We start from the raw sequence: 21,238 nt of genomic DNA, 5'->3' as shown, positions 1-21,238 counted from the left end.
AAACCCAGCACACACAACCGGGAGTAAAGGCACGCCACGTTCCCATAGGGAGCAAAGCGCCATCTGGCAAGATCAAGCGCCCATCCCCGATTAAAAACAGCAAAACCTGGGACAGAGTCATTCTCTGACATCATAAAGACATTACCTGCAATCCACACCCAATCTCGAACTAGCCCTAAACCCCAGGCAGCAGTGAGCACTGCGAACACGGCATCAGGGGGCACAACACGGATGCCTTCTAATCGGCACAATAAAATACAAAGCCAGATATCCAAAGGGCAGGTTTATGAAGATGGACCTACAAAGTATCTGTTGATCATACAAAGCACCCCAGCATCCTGTGAACCTGACGACACTGACCCTGACTATCAAAATGAAGCTTAAAATAAATGTACGGTTCCTTAAAAAAATTCGATATTTGAGTCACAGCTTGGAGGACTCTGCTTCTGGGAGACGTTGTCTTCCTCCTCCCGCTACGTGTACTCAAGTCCAAGGTGTTACATGTGAAAGTCACAAGAAGACTCTGGAAGGCAGAGGGAAGGAGGCACAGATGTGGGGACAGAGGAGCAGCCCAGAGGTGAGACCATAGGCAATCTGTTCACCTTGTCTCCCAGATTGGGAGCTGGAGACAGGGCAGCCCAGAAATACCCAGAAACACCAGCAGGCACCAAGCTGGTGCCTCCCCTTAAACCCAGCTCTCTCTGGCTGAAAGGCCAGGAGAGGGGCAGCCTCCTGAGAGGAAAACTCTAGATAACTGTCCCACTCCAGACAAACCACTGAAACTCCTGCACATCACCACACTCCTCCACTGGGAGGAGGCAGCACGCACACCAGGGCACCAGCAGCCCGGCCTTTCTGGATAGTAGCACACACAGCCTGCTGCTCAAGTCAGGGGAGAACAAGGGCTCTTCTGCTCTTCCCTCCCAGGCAGGAGCCAGACCCCCCTCCAGCGTGGCAGTAAGGAGGAACCACCACGAGCCCCAGCAGAGGCCCGGTGTAGAGCACAGACTCTCCACCGCACCTGCAAGTGGTGTCCCCTTCCCCTGCCAAATGAAGGAGTCACAGAAAACCAGCCCAAAACAGAAGGTCCAGACAGGACCCAGAGTCTCACTCCTTATACCCCAAAAGTCCTGGTTCCTATTGAAAACCTCTCCGCATCTCAGAACCAGAATGGTCTCAGCAAATGAATAAAGATAATCAACAGGCAGCGACACCCAGACAAACACAATAATCAGAGTAATTAACAAGCCTTTAAAGTGACTATTGCAAGAGTAACTCGATGAGCAGCCACAAACACATTTGAAAAAGGGGGGGGGGGGGACTCCAGCAAAGAGATAGAAGATACAAAAGAGAATCAAATGGAAATTTTAGAACCCAAAAAAATAATGAAATAAAAAGCTCGACAGGTGGCAGAAAAGAGAGGAAAGCCTAGGAGAAAGCCTGGGAGAAAAAATCCCAAAAACACAGTGACCCATGGGACTATAATAGAAGATCCAACATTCATGTCAATGAAATCACCGAAGATAAGAAAGAAAATGGCTGTAAAAATATTCAGAGAAATAATGGATGAAAAGTCCACAAAGTTGACCAAAGACATAAACCTCCACACTTGGGAAACTGGGAAGACCCCAATAGAGACAAACCAAAGAAGTCCATACCAGGACACAACATAACCAAACATCAGAAAAATAAGACACCAGGGGCACCTGGGTAGCTCAGTGGGTTAAAGCCTCTGCCTTCGGCTCAGGTCATCATCTCAGGATCCTGGGATCGAGCCCTGCATCGCATCAGGCTCTCTGCTCAGCAGGGAGCCTACCTCCTCCTCTCTCTCTCTCTCTCTGCCTGCCTCTCTGCCTACTTGTGATCTCTGTCTGTCAAATAAATAAATCTTAAAAAAAAAAAAAGAAAGAAAGAAAAAGAAAAAGAAGACAACAGAGCAACAGAGTAGCCTTCATAGCAACGAGAGAGTAACAATGCCTCTCCCTCAGAGGAAAGGTAGTTTGAATTAAAGCAGATTTCTCATCAGAAATCATAGAAGCCATGAGAAAGTAGCATGTTTTTCCAGTACTGAGAGAAAAGAGCATGTTTCTCCAGTGCTGAGAGAAAAGAACAGTCCACCCAGAGCCCTTCAGGAATGAAAGAAATCAAGACGAGCTCAGACAAGGGAAGCTATGAGGATTTGTCACCAGCAGACCTGCCCAAAAGAATGGCTGAAGGAAGTCCTTCAAACAGAAAGAAAAGAAGAACAGGAAGCATCTCTGGGAATCAGGGAGGAAGAAATAACACGGTATGAGCAAAAATATGCATGATTACAATATATTTCTGTTCTCCTTTATGTGCTGGTTGAAGGAAGAATTATACCACCACCTGATGTGGCTCTAAATGTGTGCAGAAGAAAGACTTAAGATGGTTTCTCACAGATGAGGTTGAAGGACAGGAAGGTGGAGTTTCTGCACTTTACTCTAACTGGTAAGATGGCAACAACAGTAGAATGTGATGTTATGCGCATAGTGTAAAACCTCGAGCCGCACTGAGGAAGACACACGCTCAAGGACACGACGATAAATCAAAACTGAATTCTAAAAAAAATATTCAAGTAACTCACAGGAAAACAGGGAAAAGAAACAGAGAAGAAAACAGAAAACAAAACATAAAATGGAACACTTCTCCTCTAACATAATAATCTCGTGAAAAATAAATGTTCTAAACACACAGAAGGCAGACACTGGCAGACCAGATTAAGAAAGCATGACCCAACTCTATAGGGTTGCCAGGAAACTCACACATAAAATAGTTGGGCTCAACGGAAAAGGATGGGAAAAAAATATCACGCAAACATTAATCAGAAGATAAAAGAAGAGTCTGTATTATTATCAGATAAACTAGACTTCAAGGGAAAATCCTGTAAGTCAGATAGGGACATTACACATGATAAAATACAGTCTACCCAAACACAGCAATCCTAAATATGCATGCACCAAACAGCATAGCTATGAAATACGTGAACCAAAACCTGATAGGACCAAAAGAAGAAAGAGACAAATCTGCAATGTTAGCTGAGGGCTTCTGAGAGAAATAAAGCGATATAAAAGCTGGACAGAGACCACCAATAATACAAAAGCACTCAGGAGGACCACCATACAACAGTATATAATCAACAGAAGTGCAGAATACACATCCTTTTCAAGCATCCCAGAACACACACCAGAACAAGCCATTTCCTGCCTGGATCATGACAAAAACTTTAGCCTATTTAGAAGAAATCAAATAATAGAGTATGGCCTTGGAAACTCATGGACTCCAACTAGAAACCAATAGCAGAAAACAAAAGAAAAAACCCAAATATTGAGAAATTAAACAAAATAATTCTAAGCAATCCAGGAGCCAAAAGGATATCCCAAAAGAAACTTTTAAAAATACACAGAACTGAATGAAAGTGAAAATACAACACACTAGTATCTGTGGCATGCAGCTCCGAATGGGAAATTTAGGAGACTATAGGCTTGCATTAAAAAAGAGAAAATTATCAAATAAATAATCTAAGTTTCCATCTAAAGAAAACAGGAATAGTAAACAAAAGAAGAAATCAGTGAAACTGAAAAGAGGAAAAAAACCCAAAATCAATGAAACAAAAATGTGATATTTTAAATATATCAATAAAATATACAAACCTCTAAAAAATAATAAAAAAATAAAAATAAAAAATATATATACAAACCTCTAACAAAACCAGTGAGAGAGAAAGAGAGACAGATGCAACACAAATACACAAAATCAGGAAAAAATTCTATCACTACAGACCCTACAGACAGCAAAAGGTTAAAGGGAATAGTAGCAACTCTTCACACAAATCTGACAATTTCAAAGAAATGGACAAACTTCTCAAAAAGCATAACCCACTAAAACTCATCCAATAAGAAATAAATACTATAGGAGTGGGACAAGATGGCAGGGAAGTAGGAGGAGGCGCCTTTCCAACCTGTACCCTAAAGTGAGCTGATTACCTACCAAAGAACTCCGATCACCCATGAAATCAGCCTGAGATCAGAATTATACACGTTTGGATCTCTACGGGGCAGAAGACGCCGGTGGGCAGGTAAAGCAGAGTGGGAACTTGGGACTGATACTGGAAGATAAACAAAAGGGGGAGGGAGCCACCAGAGGCGACTGGTTGGAAAAGTCACCGAGAGCGAGAGTGACCTGCATCTGGGGACCAGCATTAACTTGGAGACTGGTTGAAAGCACTCCAAAAGAGCAAAGGATCGTGGGGGGGGGGGCTGTGGGAATGGGGCAGCTAGGGACAGGGGCATAAGTCCCTGGTCCCAGGACAGCCTCCCCTGGTGCTGAGCCAGAGAGAGTGCAGCAGAGAAACCAGGTCTTGGTCCCTAAGCCACCAGGGTGCCCAAGAACGCGTGGGGTCCGGCTCCTGTGAGGGGATGGGAGCCATGCCAGATGGCAGAACACGCGAGCCCTGCTATAGAGCCTGAGATGCACGCATCCCTCATCCTCCCCTGAGAGAGGTACAAAGGCCCAGCTGGCGCCCTTTGATACGCGCCATTGTTTCAGAGCCTAAGACACATGCACCAAACTCTCCCCCAAGAGAGGTGTGCGCAGCCTGGTGCTTTCGGACCTGCGCCCTGTTCTCAGAGCCTGAGACCCGGGCACGACCCACAGCCTTCCCTGAAAGAGGTGCGCACAAGCAGGGCGCTCTTAGACCCAGAAAGACCAGGCACTCCCAGCCCAGGCCGGCAGAAAAATCTCAGTGTGCGATTGCTGCTTGGAACCTCTCTGGTGGTCTGGAGCTGCCCAGACAGCCACCACTGCCATGGCTTTGGGTACAAGCAAAAGATCCTGCGTCCCCAGGGACTGTGATTCGGAACCTGCTCTGCCAGCGGCCAAGGGGGATCTTATTTGGGCTCTAAAGCCAGACTGAGGCTTCTCTCTGAGAGGGAGGTCAGGGTGCACTTTGTTTTCCTCTAAAACTACAAAAAACATCAAAAGCGGTCAAGGTGAGAGAGAAAAAAAAAAAGAAGAAAGAAATACTATAAACAAAATATTTGAATAGCTCTGTAATCTATTAAGTAAACTGAATTCTTAATTTAAAAAATCTGTAGATCCAGATGGTTTTACTGAATATGATACATTACGCCAAGAGAACACAACCCAATTCATTATATAAAGTTAATATTATCTAACACTAAAATTGGATCAAAATAAAAAGAAAACTACAGACCAATATCCCTGAAGAATACGGATGAAAACACCCTTAACACAATATTAGTGTATCAGCAATACACCTGACCCGGGTTTAATCAGGGGATACAATGCGAGTTCAATATGGAAATATCAATCAATGTTACACCATATCAAGAGGATAGAGAATAAAAAACACATATCTACACTTGTGAGCATAGCTAGCATAACTAGAAACTTGTCAAGTCACTATGTTCTACACCTGAAACTAATGTAACATTGTTGCACATTGTAATTACACTGTAAGTATAACATATATTTAAATAAAAAGGTTTTTTTAATCACACAACAATTGATTCAGAAAAAGAACTTGACAAAATTTAACATCAATTCCTAATGAAATCCTCAGAAAAATAGAAAGAGGGGGTAACTTCTTCATCCTAATAAAGAGCACCCAGAAAAAAGCCTACAAATTATATCACACTTAATGTTGAAACACTAAACTTTTTTTTTTTTTGAAACCAGGAGTAAGCCAAGGATGTCTGCTTTTCCCACCTTTATTCAACATATAGCATTGGAAAGTACAGCCAGTGAAATAAGGTAAAAAAAGGAAATGAAAGGCACACATACTGGAAAGAAAGAAATAATACTCTAAATATTTGCAGATAATATGACGATCCATGTAAGAAATATGAAGGACTCTGCACAACCATGCTAAAACAAAACAATATCGAAAAACAAAAACAGAAACAAAAGCTCAGAAGGTTGCAGGATACAAGATCAACATACAAAAATCAGCTATATTTCTATACACTAAGAATGACCACATGGACACTGATACCAAAAATACAATTTATCATTGGCAATTACTCAAAAAATGGAATTGATAGGGGTAAATATATCAAAACACGTATAGAACTTGCATGCTGAGAACTACAAAACAATGGTTAAAGAACCTGAAGAAGATCCAAATAAATGGGGAGACATACTATGTCCATGGACTGGGAGACTCAACATGGTAAAGATGTCAATATTCCCCAAATTGATAGACAGGCTTATCACAAGTCCTATCAAAATCCCTGCAAAGATTTTAGTAGACAAAAGCCATATTTATTCTAAAACTTATACAGAAAAGCAAAGAAACAATAATAGCTGAAATCATTTTGAAACAGAACAACAAAGTGGGAGGAATCACTCTACTTGATTTTGAAATTATATTGCCAAAATCACCAAGACTGTGTGGAAGGAGAAACACACAGGGGACAAACACACAATGGGACAGAGCACAGGCCTTGGAAAGACTCACACAAAGGCACCTGATGGATTTTTGACAAAGGTACAAAAGCAATTCAGTGGAGGCAGACAGAACTATGATACAACCCAGCATTACCTGCAACAGCCCAGACATGGAAACAACCTAAGTGTCCCTGGTTGGATGAAAACAAGTATGGGACATACCTACAATGGACTAGTATTCAGTTGTAAAAAAGAAGGCAATTCTGTCATTTGTGACAACATGGATGGACCTATGGGGTATTACACAAAACGGAGTAAGACAAAGAAAGACAAATATAGTAGAGTCTCCCTTATATGCAGAATCTTTAAAAACTGAACTCACAGATACAAAGAAGAGATTGGTGGTTCCCGGAGGTTCAGGGGGTGGGAGGGAAAATGGACGTGGTGGGGATCAAAAGGTCTGAACTTCCAATTATAAAATAAGTCAGTTATGGAGATGTGATGTACAGCATGTGATTGTAGCTAACCATACTGAAAACCTGGAAGAGTCGATCTTAAATGGTCCCATCGGGGGGCGGGGTATAACTATGTGAGCTGAAGGAGGCTAGCTAAGTTTATTGTGGTGATCACCTCCCAACACATACATATTCCAAATCATCATGCAGCATGCTTTAAACCTCGATGATGTTTTATGTCCATCATATCTCAATAAAACTGGCAATGGAGGACATACAGCGTTTTCAACAGATGGCATTGGAGCACCTGGACACCCACAGACAAAAAAAAAAAAAAAAAAAAAGAGCCTGGATGTAAACTTCACACATGATGCAAACATTAACTCAGAGTATATATTTCAACATAAACTATAAAACTTTTAGAAAACTTGTAAGAGAAATCTTTGGGATCTAGAGCCACAGAGTTTTAGACTTGACACCAAAAGCAGGATTCATAAGAGGGCAAACTGACAATTCCAACTTCATCAAAATCAAAACCATTTGCTCTGCAAAAGACCTCGTTAAGAGGATGAAAACACAAGCTACTGACCGGGAGGAAACGTTTGCAAACCACATACAGGCCAAAGAACTAGAATCTATAATACATAAAGAACCCTCTCCACTCCATAATGAGTGCTACATGATGATGACTGTAGAAAGACAGATGATACATATGATAGACAGACATATAGATAATAGGTAGACAAATAGGTAGATCATAGACAGACAGACAGATGATACATCGATTGATCCAGTTAGAAAATGGGCAAAGGACATCAAAAGACATTTCTCCAAAGAAGACACAGAGACAGTAAATAACCCCATGAAAAGATGTTCAGTGCCACGGCCACCAGGGAAATGCAAATTCAAGTCGCTCTGATGCTTCGGTGCACACCTATCAGAAGTGTTTCAACAGCCACTGGTGACACCAGCCTCCACTGGCGGGGGTGTAGAGAAACGGGATCCCTCATGCTTTGGTGTTGGGAGTGAAGCCTCATCCAAACGTTTTGGAAAACAGCTTCACAATTTCTCAGTGAACTGAACACGCGACCACCACACGGCCCAGCAACTGTACTCCCAGACGTTCACACCAGAGCACTGAAGACTTGAATTCACACAAAAAACTGTGGGAAGGTTCACAGCAACTTTGCTCACGATCGCCGCAAACTGGAAACCTCCAAGATGTCCTCCAGCAGGTGAGCAGTCAGGCCAACGGAGGGCAATCCATGCCACGGAACATGGCTGGCAAGCAAAGGGGGTGAGCCGCGGACAGCAAGAACCTGATCTACCCTCGGCAGACTGTGGAAGATGCTAACCCTGAGAGTCTGCATGCAGCAGGACTCCACGCGGGTCCACTTCTGAGACGACACGTTTACAGACACGGACAACAGCTCCAAGCTGGCAGCGGGGAGGAGGCATGGGGGTCCACACGGCGCGGGCATGCTCTGTGTCTTGGCCACCCCTGCTCCGTCCCCTGCTGCTGGGGAAGCGAGATGGAGGGGACAAGGGATGCCTCTGTGTTGAGGCTCACAGCCCCACATGCACCTGTAATGAGCGCCAACTAGAAGGCTCCATTGAGGGAAAACGACGAATCCAAGTGTGGAGAAAACCCTCACACCTTGCTGGTGGGAACGGAAACGGTAAAGCCACGTGCGAAACGCTCGCCAGTCCCCAGGTGGCCCGCGACTCCACTCTGGGCCATCCACCGGAGGGAAACGAAAACCGCTGTCACCCGACACTCACACGGGCGTGTTCATGGGAGCCCTGCCGGGGACAGGCACCGAGTGGGGACGACCGGACGTCCATGCAGCTCTGGCTCACAGGCTGCAATGTGGACACGTCCCCAGACCCCGTGCTCAGGGAGGGAAGCCACAGGCCAGAGGCCACACACGCACCACATGACCCTGTTCCTACAGAGAGCCCAGAACGAGAAAGTCCACAGAAACACAGCATGACCAGGGTGTGGCCCAGTCTGGGAGGGCAGTGGGGAGTCACTGCCACATGGCACGAGTCTCTTCCCAGACGACGAAAACATTCCACAGTTAGATCATTGTGAGGATGACCATAAATATGAGAAACTCAGGCAGTAGTTTTGGCCTTTAAACTGAATTTGACAGTGTGTAAACTATAGATCAATAAGGCTTATTTCTTCTTAATTTAAAAAATAAGTAGCAACTGCAGTTCTTGAGGGCTCCAGGAATTGACAGGCCCCCTGGAAAACCCATCCCAGATCCCCGACACGGGTCCTCACATAGGGGGCGATCAAACACGCCCATTTTCTTTGTTACAATGACAAACCGGGAATGGGCTTTGTAAACGGCCAGACTGTGTTCTGGAATCACGACTGGTCAGTGTCTGAAGAACAGGAGGGCCCAGGGAGGGGAAGCCCCTGTGCCCGGGACGTGAGGCTGAGCTCGTGTCGGGGTCTTGTCAGACAGGCGTCCTGGCTGGGGGCGGCGGGGGGAGTGTCAGGGGAGGTCTGGGGTGACCTTCAGAGGCCTCTCACCCCATCCCCATGCTCTCCAGCTGTGACAGCCTCGGAGCTCAAGGTTAGACCCCAGTGCGGGGCCAGGAACATGCTGAGACCCCCAAGCGGTCTCAACAGGGCAGCCATTCTAGCCCCATCATGACCCCCTCCAAGCCAAAGGAACACAGAGCTGCAGCCACCACCTGCTGCCCTATGTCATATACAACACTGGTGACCCCCCCAATCTGGCTGCCTGAACACCCATTTCCCAGCCTCTACCTGGAAAACTCCTACACATCCTTCAGTGCCCCCAGCCAAATGATGCCCTGCTCCTTCTCCACACTATACATCCCATGGATGCCCCCACATCCTCCCCATGGCTCACCCTGTGGAGACTGGCAGGACCTGTGTCCCACGCACAGCTACATCAAGTCTTGCCAAGTGAAGGCTGGCATCAGCCTCCCAGCAGCCCAGTGTCTCCAGAGCCTGCCATGGGCCATGCATTCAGATGTGTGGAGCTGTGGATGACAGCCCACAGGGGAATCCCGTAACTGCTTCAGCTCTTGAACTTATGACCCCACAAGCCCAGATGTGGAGGCCTCCTCCATCGGCCCAGGCCTGCTTCTCCACCTCCAACTGCTCAGTTCTATTTCCCGTGGCACCCAGGAAAGAGGCCACGTAGGGAACCCCGAGGCCGGGGCCCACTCAGCCCCGGGCACCAGGGGGCCTCTTGACCATGACCCAGCCAGGACGTAAGGCCAGCCTCTCCTCACCTTCCCACCACGCACGTGGCTTCTGCGTGAACTTGGCAGGTGCCATGGACTGAAGGGTGTCCCTTCAGCAGTCCTGGGTTGAAGTCCTAATCCCCAACGTGATTTGCAGAAGGGGCTTTCAGGAGGCAACTAAGGTTTAAAGAGGCCAAAGGGTGGGATCCTAGTCTGACAAGACTAGCATCCTGAGAGGAAGAGAAAGCAACATGGGTCTCTGTGCCCGAGCCCTGAGAAAAGACCATGTGAGGGGCTTTTAGAACCCAGCGGGAGGCACCTGCCTCGTGTGCAGGCAGAAATGAAGTGTCCCAGGGGAAGGTGAGAGGACCCCCTGTTCCTGAGGGACCACCCACTGCAAGCACCCCGCATGCATGGTCGAAGGGACGCTGGGCAGGCCCTGCTCTCCAGAGCTGGCTCCGTGCGGGAGGAGGGATGGAGGGCATCCCGTGCCGGCTGCGCCCCACGGCACAAGTCAGAAGGGCCGGTACCGGCCTGAGCCCGGGGTGCTGCAGGGGCATAGGGCTGGGCGCTGTGGCCTCAGCTCTGCTTCCATGGAGTCCGGGCAACTGTGGGGACAACAACCTGGTCATTGCAGCCCCCACAGAGCTCCATACACGGCATCTCAGTGTGCCAAGAAGTCCAGACAAAACCCGCTCTCCGCTCAGCACCAGGAGGCAGCGCCCTGGGAGCAGGGGCCACTGCCCGTGTGTGCTTGTTGGCGACTCTGGAGGATTACCCTGCACACACGTCCCCAGGACAATGGGGGCAGGGAGGGCGTCCTCCCTGGATGCCCACGTGGCTCGCGGGGGAACCCCCGACCCAGAGGTGACCGTGAGCACCAAGTCGGCGGTCATGGGCTTTCCAAACCCTTCGTCTGCTCCTCAGATCAGTTTCAGGAGTGGACGCCTTGTGGGAATTGGTGCCTCTTGTCTAAGTTCTCAAATATTCTGGTGCCGACGCCTCCTGAGTGTTTCCCTCGTATCTGTTTTTAGCCCGGCTCTGTCTGCAGCCACGTTGCCCATCCCCGAGACCTCTGGGTACCTGTTCTTTCTTCCCAATTGGTTGCTCTAAGGCTTTTCTGTTTCAAAGATGCAATGTTGGACATTTTTGTTCTGAAAGTGAAAGACCCCTGTGAAAAGACCCTGCAGGTCCTCTGGGAGGGTGTGACCTTGGGCATCCATAAGCCGAGCCTAGCGTGGTTCAGGACATCGGGGCTGGGAACGGGGGACGTGGCTTGTCTGGGGACACTGGGCCTCTGCTGTGCCCGCGCTGCCACGGCTACTCTGTCACTCCAGAGTCAGAAACTCTGAGCCAGCCCCAGACCACAGCACAGAAGCATTGGGGTGTGAACTCGGGCGGCAAGAACATTCTGGATCACACCCCCCCACCCCCGTGCTCGGCCACAACCCCATGCAGGGGCCATAGCGGCCCATGTCCACACTGATTTGTGGGAGGGATGGTCTCCACACACCAAGTCCCTCCCAGAGAAGTCAGCCTTGGGGACACTGGCAACTCAGGGAGCTTCTCAATGTATGGCAGAGACACTTCTAGAAGTAGAGTAGGCGTCCGGTGCAGCAGACAAACCTGCCCACCCTCGCCCAGACCCTGCAGCTCTGCCGGCAAGGCAGGAACACTCACTCAAGTCCTGCAAGCAAACCAGCTGTACCGTCCTCAAGATCTGTCTCCCAGACACAAGGCTGTTAGTTCTAAATGACAATGTGGGGGAAGGGGAGCGACTAGCAGCTCCTCCTAGGGGGCACCAAACACCCTACCTGCCCCAAAGCAGAACAGACCGACGTGGAGAACGTGTTGGCATCAGATCTGCAAATCATAGACGAGAGCCGTCCAGCCTGATTCGGGAGCAGAGCCGTGCGTCCCACGGTGTCCAGACCCACCGCTGGGACAGACGGGTTCTAACGCCCGGGGTTTGCACCTCAGCGCAGGCCCTGCTCTCCCCTCCCTCCCCTCCTGCAAGCCCGCGGTCACCCAAGCCAGGTCAGTCCTGCAGACACAGCCCTGGGGAGGAGGGAGCACCTGGTCGCGCTCTGACGCGCTGCGTGTCCTGCTCCGGGAAGCCGCCCTGGCCTTGCTCAGTGCACACTCATAGCGCCCGCCCCTGCTCCATGTCCTCACCTCGGCCTGAACCCTCTTCCTTCCTGCGAGGACCCATCGGAGATCCTGCACGCGGCCATGTGCACACACCTCCCTGCCCCTTCCCTTGTCTCCCGGGTCCTCACAGCTGAGGCCACACGTGAAGGCCCCCCGTGACCACCATGCACCATGCACACTCCCGGCTCATGTCACCCAAGACCCCGTTCCTAGACACCCCCCGCCCCAGCATCTGCTGCCGCCTGCAGAAGCCAGTGGGCTCAACTGCCCCCACACAGTGGTCATTCCAGAGCGGGACATCCCAGCCGGCACCCCCTCCCAGAACCAAAGCCTGCCCCCAGGACCCTGTCCCAGAATCAGGTACGTCCCCCCAGGAATCCTCCCCCAGAACTGGGGCATATCCTCTGAACCCTTCCTCAGAATTGGGGTGTAGCCCCAGCAACCCCTCCTGGAATCTGGGTGCATCAGCTAATATCCCCTCACACATCACCAGTGTGCCGCTTTCCGGCCCAGGGTCTAGAAAAGGCCCTAAAAGCGGCTATGAAATTGGGTTCTTTGCTAATTGAGTCACAATGTGAAAACATGCACTGACTCTGAGCAGGCTGTACGGTTGCATGTCCCTCACCTGTAGCCCACAGCCGCCACGGCCACCTCCTGCTGCCCTGGCCTGCTTGCTGGGCCGTCCCCAGGTGGAGTGAGGCACCAGGTGCCTGCAGGTACCTGAAGCCCCCAAGAGGGGCCAAGCCTGTCTGAGCCATCCCAGAGACTGGGCTTTGGGAGCTGAAATCAGCCGGGCCAGCCAGGAGCAGGGAGCGACCCTGAGGAGAGGGGACGGAGCTACCCAGGGAGCCACCACCGTGTGACAGACCCAAGCCCCAGGCTCCAACAGTTAAGGCATGCAGGTCACGGTCCTGACTCACCTAGTCTTGAGATGGCCAGGGACACACGGAAGGGACCCGTCAGCACTCACCCTCCTGTTCCCGAAACACCCGATGAAATCACCAAGAGAAATAACAGATAGGTCTGGAACTAGGAACAAGTGCATTCTTACACACAGCAAAGCGAGGCCACAGAAACAGAGCTGGGGACACGGGGATCCCTCCTGAAGAAGCCCAGCCTCTCCACAGTGAGCGGCTCGTTCGCAGCCACAGGGACAGCGAGAGCACGGACTGGGAGGGATGCAAACGCACTCGCCACGGAGAAGCACAAAAGCACGTGGACAAGCAGCCGTCTGCGTGACCCAGGGGCCGGGAGGCACGGTCCTAGCAGTGTGGGGCGGGCATCGCCAGTCCACACCCCAGAACCCGACCATGGGGCCTGCATCCGCTCCCCACCCCCGGACTGGCAGGCGCCATTGGGGGTAACGCAGAGATAAAACAGAGCAGGCGTGATTTGGAAAATACCCACCAGACCCAGGGGAAGAAGCGACATCCTATTTGCTCCCTCAGCAACATAACCGAGGGTATGCCCAGCCTCCATGAGCCACGATGCTCGTGCGGATAACGTTTCTAACACGTGGGGCTAAATGTCGCTGCCAAGAGCACAGTCACACGCACGCACACGCGGAAGACGGAGCAGCCGCCTCGAGCTACAGCTGAAGCACCGGTGGGTCCATCAGTGGAAAAGGCCGAAAATATCATTATCCAGATGCCAGCGTGACGACGACGTGGGAAAAGATGCTCAAAGACCAAACCTGGAGGACACGGAGCACTGCCCGGGCTGGCGGGACTGGTGGACGCTCACCGTGGAGCAGACTTCCTGCGTAAGAACCGCAGCCCAGAGCCCCGGCACGACCGGGGGCTCTGCTGGGCGAAGCTGCTCGGAGCCCACGTGCAACAGCACACACAGAGCACATGTGCTGGGCCCACACTGCCACCCCATGACGGCAGGAGCACGTGTGACCTCTGACTCCCGGGGCTGGGGCGCGTGCTGGGCAGAGGCTGGGAGTCCGTGCACGCAGGTGTGGTCCACACTGCAGCCATCGCCGGGGCATCAGACGTGGCCAAGCCCAAGTTCGGAGGCGCACGCAGCCCCAGGAGATGCCTTAGGGCCATAACCTTACGCAGTCAGGGGGACAGGCAGCCCACGTAAGAGAAGAGTTGAAAACAGACACACACCCAGCAAGCAAAGACACTGGAAAGGAAGCGCATAGGAGACAGAAGCCAGGAGGGACAGCAAAGGGAGATTCAGAAACACACGGGGGTGGCCCCAAATGGGGCTTCTTCCAGGACGTCGGGGAGGCGCTGAAGGGGGGATGACACCACCACAATCGAGCGTCTCAGAACTGGTAAAGAGTCTCTCCGTTGGTGGGAGTAATGCCGGCAGCAGAAATGCTCGGGGCACAGCCCCCGAGGACTCACAACCACACACACGTGTGTGTGTGCATGCACACGCACATGCTTAGACACACAGCAACACACGTGCATGCACACTTCCACTCTTATGCACAGTTATGTGCACACACCCACACACGCACATGTCCTCGTTTATATGCACACACGTCCACACACACCTGCACACGTGCATGTACACACGTGCACACTTATATCAATGTCACATAATATACATGTGTATATGCCTTGCACATATTTACACACATGTGCACACATATGCACACCCACACATGCACACACACAGATCCCATGTCCGCACACGTGCACACACACACGTGTACAGACACCTCGGCAACCAGAGTCTACACGAATGCAAACCCACACGTGTGGATCCAAACACACAGACACGTATATCTGCAGCATGCCACACACACACACGTACAGGCACATGCAAATGCACACAGATCCGCATGTGTGCAACAACACAAGCACACGCATGAACATCACACGCGTGCACATACACGTACACACAAATATGTAACTCCCACAGTCAAGTCCATCCACTGATACACACACGCTCCGAAACACACACACACACCGTGTGCTTCTCACCATCACACACCCTCGCTGTCAACACTAGGTATTGTTACAGTGTCTATAAATAAACACACGTGTGTGCGTTTAAACATGCAGCCCATACTCCACACCCGGCACCTACAGCCCAGCGGGCTTGTGCATACCCAGCAAGCCCATCTGCCACCCCCACGGACACAAGGCTCGGCCACCGACACTCCGATAAAGCAGAACCGGGAAACCCCCTCCCCCAGTCACAGGCCTTGACTGGAGCTCCCAGACCATCCTTGGGGCCCAGGACAGCAGCGGACCAGGAGACACTGCTGACATGGACAAGTCCAGGGACACACGGCTGACAGTGGCTCTGGGTGGTGGGGGGTGGTCCCACTCATCCTTTCGACTGGGGGTGGTCCTGCTGCCCCAGCAAGGCTATGGTAGGAGCCGGGCAGGTGTGCCCCAGCTTAACAGCCCAGCTGCTGCTGCAGGGTTGCCACGACGACCACAAGCACAGAGATACCCTCAGGATCACTGCAGGCTTTGCCTCCCAGTGGGTCACTGTGGCCAGCAGGTCAGGGCTCGGCACACCTGCGCCAGGGCCAGCCAGGACCTGCCTCATCATCCCCACCTCCCAGCTCTGCAGAAGCTGATTCCACCAGAATCCCACCCCAACACCTGCCCCCACAAGCAGAACACCCCCCAAGCCCCTACTCTCAAACAGCTCTTCCCGCCCTGGAGCAACAACCCCCACAGCGAGCTCTGCGGTGCTCCCTGACCTCCTAGTCCTACAGCGTCACCTGAGCACATTTGTCTCACCCATGGGGAAACTGAGGCTGGGGGGGGGGGCCTCACAGGATGGCAGACCCTCCATCTCCACATCTAGGGGCCCCCACTGCAGCTGCCCGGTCTCCTCAGACTCGCCGAGGGGGCCAGCCTAGGTCCTCACCCTGTGTTCTGTGCTCCCACGTTGTGCTCCCTGCCCCGCACTCCAGGCCCGCACAACCCCCTCCCTGCCCTGCACCCCAGGCCCGCACTACCCCCTCCCTGCCCTGCACCCCAGGCCCGCACTACCCTCCACGCCCCCCACCCAGCCCCGTGCCCCCAGGTTCATGCTCCCCAGCCCGTGCCCCTCTCCCCACCCTGTGCTTCCCACCCCGTGCTCCCCACTCCCCTCCTCCCTGACCCGTGCTCCCTACTCCCTGCTTACCCCCCATGCACCTCCCCCCACCCCATGCCCCCCCCGCTCCCTCCCCCATCCCTCTGCCCCTCCCCACGCTCCCCATGCCCAGCGTCCCTGCAGCCCACAGCTCCACCGCACTGACCTGCTTCTCGTTCTCGTCCTCCAGCCTGAGCCGGTCCTCGATGCAGTTCCGGGCCTGCAGGAAGGCTTTCCTTTGGGAGCGTTCGGCCAGGACTCGCACAAATACCCCGTACATGTTCACGCTGAGGAAGAGCAGGGCGTTGGCACCGAGCTGGAAGAGAACAAGAGCACCATGCACGTGGGGCGCTAGCTAGGCAGTGGCTCCCACACCCTCCGCCGAGCCTCCTGTGTGACGACCGTGCGGCCTAGGGTGGCGGGTGTGCCGGCGGGACCCACCATGCACGGCCGCTTACTGCGGTCCCAGAGCGGAACAGCACATGAGGAGCGTCCCCCCAGCACCCCAGAGTGTGGCTGCATTTGGAAATAAGGTCTTCCAAGGGGTCATTATGTTAAAACAAGGTCACTGGGGAGGCCCGTGTGACTGGTGTCCTCCTAACATGAAGGGACCACAACACAGCCGTGTACGCAGGAACGAGCCTGGGAGGACCCAGAGAGGACACTCTGGGATTCCACATGTCCAGCCTCCAGGCCTGCGAGGGACAGACGTCTGCCTGAGCTCAGGCCGCTGGGCTGGGCTGCACGTGACAGCCGCCCCAGGACAGCATCAGAGAAAACATGACGCCAGAAGAGATCCGATGCTCACAAGTGGGGAAGTGTAGGGAAGCAGATCGGAAGCGAAAGAAAGGACCACATCACACGGGAGCATGAAGGGAGCCGTCGGGATAAGTGACCGTCCAGGGAACCCAGCGTCCGGAGCCCCCTGCTCGGCCCACATCCCCGGACGCCTGCTCCCTTCCAAGGATGAGAGTCAAGGAAGGGGCAGTGAGCAAGACCCGCCTGGGACACCGACCACAACCCAGACTCGGAGGCTCGCACCTGCTGCACCAGGAAGACGGCCCAGCAGGATGTCGGCTTCCAGCAACCTTAACTCTCGGCCAGTGCGGACCACCCGGAAGCCCACGACGGCCACGCCGCAGGTCGTGGCAGACCCAGGGAGGATCAGACCTCACATCCCCACCCAGCGTCCTCTGGGGTCTGTCCCACCAGTCTCTGGCCATGGCACTGACCCAGGCTCCACACCCACTTCCCCAAGGGGCTGCCATGTGTATGAGCATCGCACAAGCCACTGCCCTCAGTCTCCGTGAAGAGCACGGATTTCGACATTTGATGGGACGCACACACTTCCTGCAGGGTCCGGGTGTCCCTGCTGCTCTCCACCAGGCACTGTGACTTGCACACAATTATGTGGGACAAAACAAACACAGAAACAGGTGGGCAGCGGTCTCTGGCCAGAGGGACCTGCCCGGGACAAGCAGCAGGACAAGGGAGAGCAGACCACAAGGCCGCGTGGATGGAGAAACTGCAGCACCTGGTGAGGCCAGAGGCTGGAGCCGGGAGCAGGCGGGGGACACAGACTCAGGAGGCAGAGTGGCACAGAGGACTGGGGATCGTGAAAGCCTCGGTGACATGTCCCTTGGGAGGGACACACAGGGTCGCGGCTGCAAACAGCAGAGCTGTTCAAAAAGGTAACAAGGACAAAAGAAAGCCAGGGACACAAATCCCCAGGGCCTCGCATAGAACTGTCCTCCCGCCAAACACAGAAGAGTCTGCCAGCACGCCAGGGACCCCAGGCTCACGTATGCCTGCTGAGCTCATGTCTCAAAGGACGCAGGAACGTACCACCAGGACAGCGTCCGGCCCACACAGCACAGTCGGAAAACTGCTGCCCCTGTGATGCTCCAGGAGTTGCCCGAGTCCTATAACCACAGTGAGCCCATCTCCCCCATGTGACCAGCTCCCCTCCCTATGATCTGACCATCTCTGTGTGACCCAGCCATCCTCCTGTGTCCCTCTAAACCCGCTGTTCCACCCTCGTGAGAGCACTCCTCGCCTGAAGCAGGTGCCAGGCTGGGGGGAACTGCTTCTGCGATGCCTGTACTAGCCCCTCAGTAGGCCCAGGGTGGTGGGGGCGGGGGGCTGGCATGGCCGTCCCGGGGCCCATGCCGTGTCCCAGTGACCAGGGTAGTGTCCCCTCAGGCCATCAGCTCTGTCTGCGGATGGGTCATCGGTGCACACTGTTCACGAAGCCGCTTGTCGCAGGCGGCAGGACGCCGGAGCGCATGGAAGGATGGAGGGCAGCTCTGCAGAGTCAATATTTAAACACACGCTGCACGTGGTTAAGACGCCCGCAAGCACCATCACAGGCACTTTTCCAAACATCCAAACAGTCCTGCGTCACCGCACAGAGCACATGGCTCTTCCCGGTCGACACGTGATTGGTCTGGCTCTGCGTGCCCCCGCCCGGCCTCGAAGGAACCTTTGGAAGGCAAGGGAACCAGAGAGACACAGGACACCCTCTGGGACCCAGCACCAGCCTTCCTGAGATGCCCTCCGACCAGGCGCCCCCAGCCTCCACGCAGAGGGGTCAGCACCGTGGACAGTGCCGCACGGGGCCAGACGCCAACAGCCCTGCCTCCCTGGCCAGCAAACACGGCTTTTCCAGAGACGAAGTCCTCAGCCCACCAGGAGTGCGAGTGCGGAAATGTGGTGTCTCCAGGGAGGTGGGGCAGAGATAGGACACAGGCCACCGGGCAGACCGTGGGGTCAAGGGAGAAGTGGCCAGGAGAGTGAGGGCAGACCAGGTCACTTCTCTACACACACTCACCCGTATCACTTCTTCCCTTTCCTCCCACCCAGGGAAACTGAGGCCCAGTGGCTGGTCGCTGAGTGCCTGCTGCCCATTTGCCCTCCCCTTCCTCCCTCACTCACCCCTACCCCCGTGATCAGGCACAGCCACCGCCCAATGGGCCACAGAGAGGTTTCACCACTGGCCATGATGAGGGTAACAACACAGGGAACCGTGCCCAGAGTCACCTGCTGGCAGGTGTGGCCCGGACGTGGTGTCGGTTCACACTGGCAGCCAAACAGACTGTCACGGGCAAAACAGGCCAAGGGGAACCCAAGCTCGGCCTTTGGAGGTCCGCGCCCTAAGACACCCCTCGTCTCTTGCCAGACTCCCTCCTCTCTGAGGAAACCTAGACCCCCTTGGGCCCCCACCTGTTCCAGCTGTTAACTCTGGGGGTCTCAGGGCTGCCAGGCCCAGCCCCTCCTCATTGCTCCCCAGCCACGTGAGGGCTACGACCCGCACTGCTCTCGACCCCACACCTGACTCAGGACACCAGGTCACACCCTGGGATGCTGCCCCCGGGAACACCAGGCCCCTCTTCGTCCTTTATGCACTGAGCTCCTGCCTTGGTAGCTCAGCACTCCTCTGGCGAGGAGTGTGGGAGGAGAGGAGGTCCCGGGAAGCACGGCCCAGCCAACACCTCCAGAGTCCATGGCATGTAGCCACATGACCCCATGACTTCAGGCCAAGAACTGGTCCTTGCCACTCCCACCAGCATCCACTCCACAGACACACCAGCGCTTAAGTGGGGCCAGCCCCAGGCTGAAGAGGCCAGTGCACACACTGCAGCCCCACGTACCTGGCCCTCATGTTCCCGCCCCACACACCTGGCCTCCATGCACCTGTCCCACACACCTGGCTTCTAGCACCGTGGGCCCTAGCCCTCCTGTCCTCCTCATGTGCTCCTGGCCTGGTCTGCCTTGCTCAGAGCCTCTCCTTGGGCAGGGGCCCTCTTGCCACCATGCTGGTTCATGCTCAGACTCCAGGGGCTCAGCTCAGACGTGACCTTCTCAGAGCAGCAGACTCTGAGCCCTTGTGTATCACAGCGCTTCCCGGGAGCCAGCTCTGTACTCCTTCCTTTTGTTGTTTGCAACAGCTGTTATCAGCTTCCAACACACGAAGGTTCACTCACCTACCACCTTCCCAGCCCCCTTTCTGCCCCTTGAGAGGGTCTTGGCCTGTCGGGCCTGCCGACAGACCCCTAAGCCTAGGATGGAACCTCTCGTGAACCTGGCACCCTGATGTTTGTTGAATGAATAACTAAGGGGACACGGGTAGTGAGGGGCCAGTCCCAGCCATGATGCTGATAAGGGGAGATCTGCACTGCCACCTGCTCCAGGCTATCTGGATGGGACCCTGCGAGACATTTTTCAGTCCCCACATCTGGGATCAGAAGGGTGGACAGTGACCCCAGCTTTCCCATGACCCTCAGAGGCACACAGAGGCAAGTCCTCGGTGTAGCCTGACATGGGAAGTGACATGCCTTCTTGAGCAGGCTGAGCCTGGGGGGAGCCACCAGTGGCATGGGGACATGGCACGCAGACACGTGCATGTGTGGACCAGATCTTACTGCCCTGGATCAGTAATCAGCACTGGGGGAGGGGGCAGGTCCTTATCCTTCCCAGGCCCTCCCTCTCGGCCCCCCTGCAGGCCTATACAACAGAGAAGACTCTCAATTTTGCCTGCACTCCCACCCTTCCTAGATGGGCTGTGAAGGACTCCCCAGGAAGAGCTCCACACACCCACGCATCCACCCACCCACCCGCCCATCCGTCCTCCTCCCACCCACCCACCCATCCACCTATCCATGCACCCACCTATCCACATCATCCTTCCTTCCATCCATCCATCTGTCCCATCCATGCAACCATCCATCCATACCATCCATCTAGACTTCCAACCACTCACCTAACCACCCATATATCCAAGTCATCCATCCATCCACCCACCTACCTATCCATCCATCCATCCATGCATCCATCTATCTATCCATCCATCCATCCATTCTATCATCCATCCATCCATCCACCTATCCATCCATCCGTGCACCAATCTATCCATC

General features: G+C 53.5%; 1 protein-coding gene across 2 annotated transcripts in view; it reads right to left on the bottom strand.

Moving 5' to 3' along the window:
* The window catches only part of ADCY1 (adenylate cyclase 1), a 92,006-nt gene that overhangs the window by 59,998 nt on the left and 10,770 nt on the right, over positions 1-21,238 (bottom strand). For both annotated transcript variants that reach the window (XM_059397154.1, XM_059397153.1), the window contains exon 2: positions 16,492-16,641. In XM_059397154.1, coding sequence (XP_059253137.1) covers positions 16,492-16,605 — 114 coding nt within the window. In that variant the 5' untranslated portion in view covers positions 16,606-16,641. The remainder of the gene's footprint in view (positions 1-16,491; positions 16,642-21,238) is intronic.

This window comes from Mustela nigripes, chromosome 4 (genome assembly GCF_022355385.1).
Source record: "Mustela nigripes isolate SB6536 chromosome 4, MUSNIG.SB6536, whole genome shotgun sequence".
Taxonomy (NCBI): Eukaryota; Metazoa; Chordata; class Mammalia; order Carnivora; family Mustelidae; genus Mustela; species Mustela nigripes.
The sequence above is the reverse complement of the archived record's forward strand: the minus strand, read 5'-3'. Positions and strand labels throughout refer to the sequence as shown.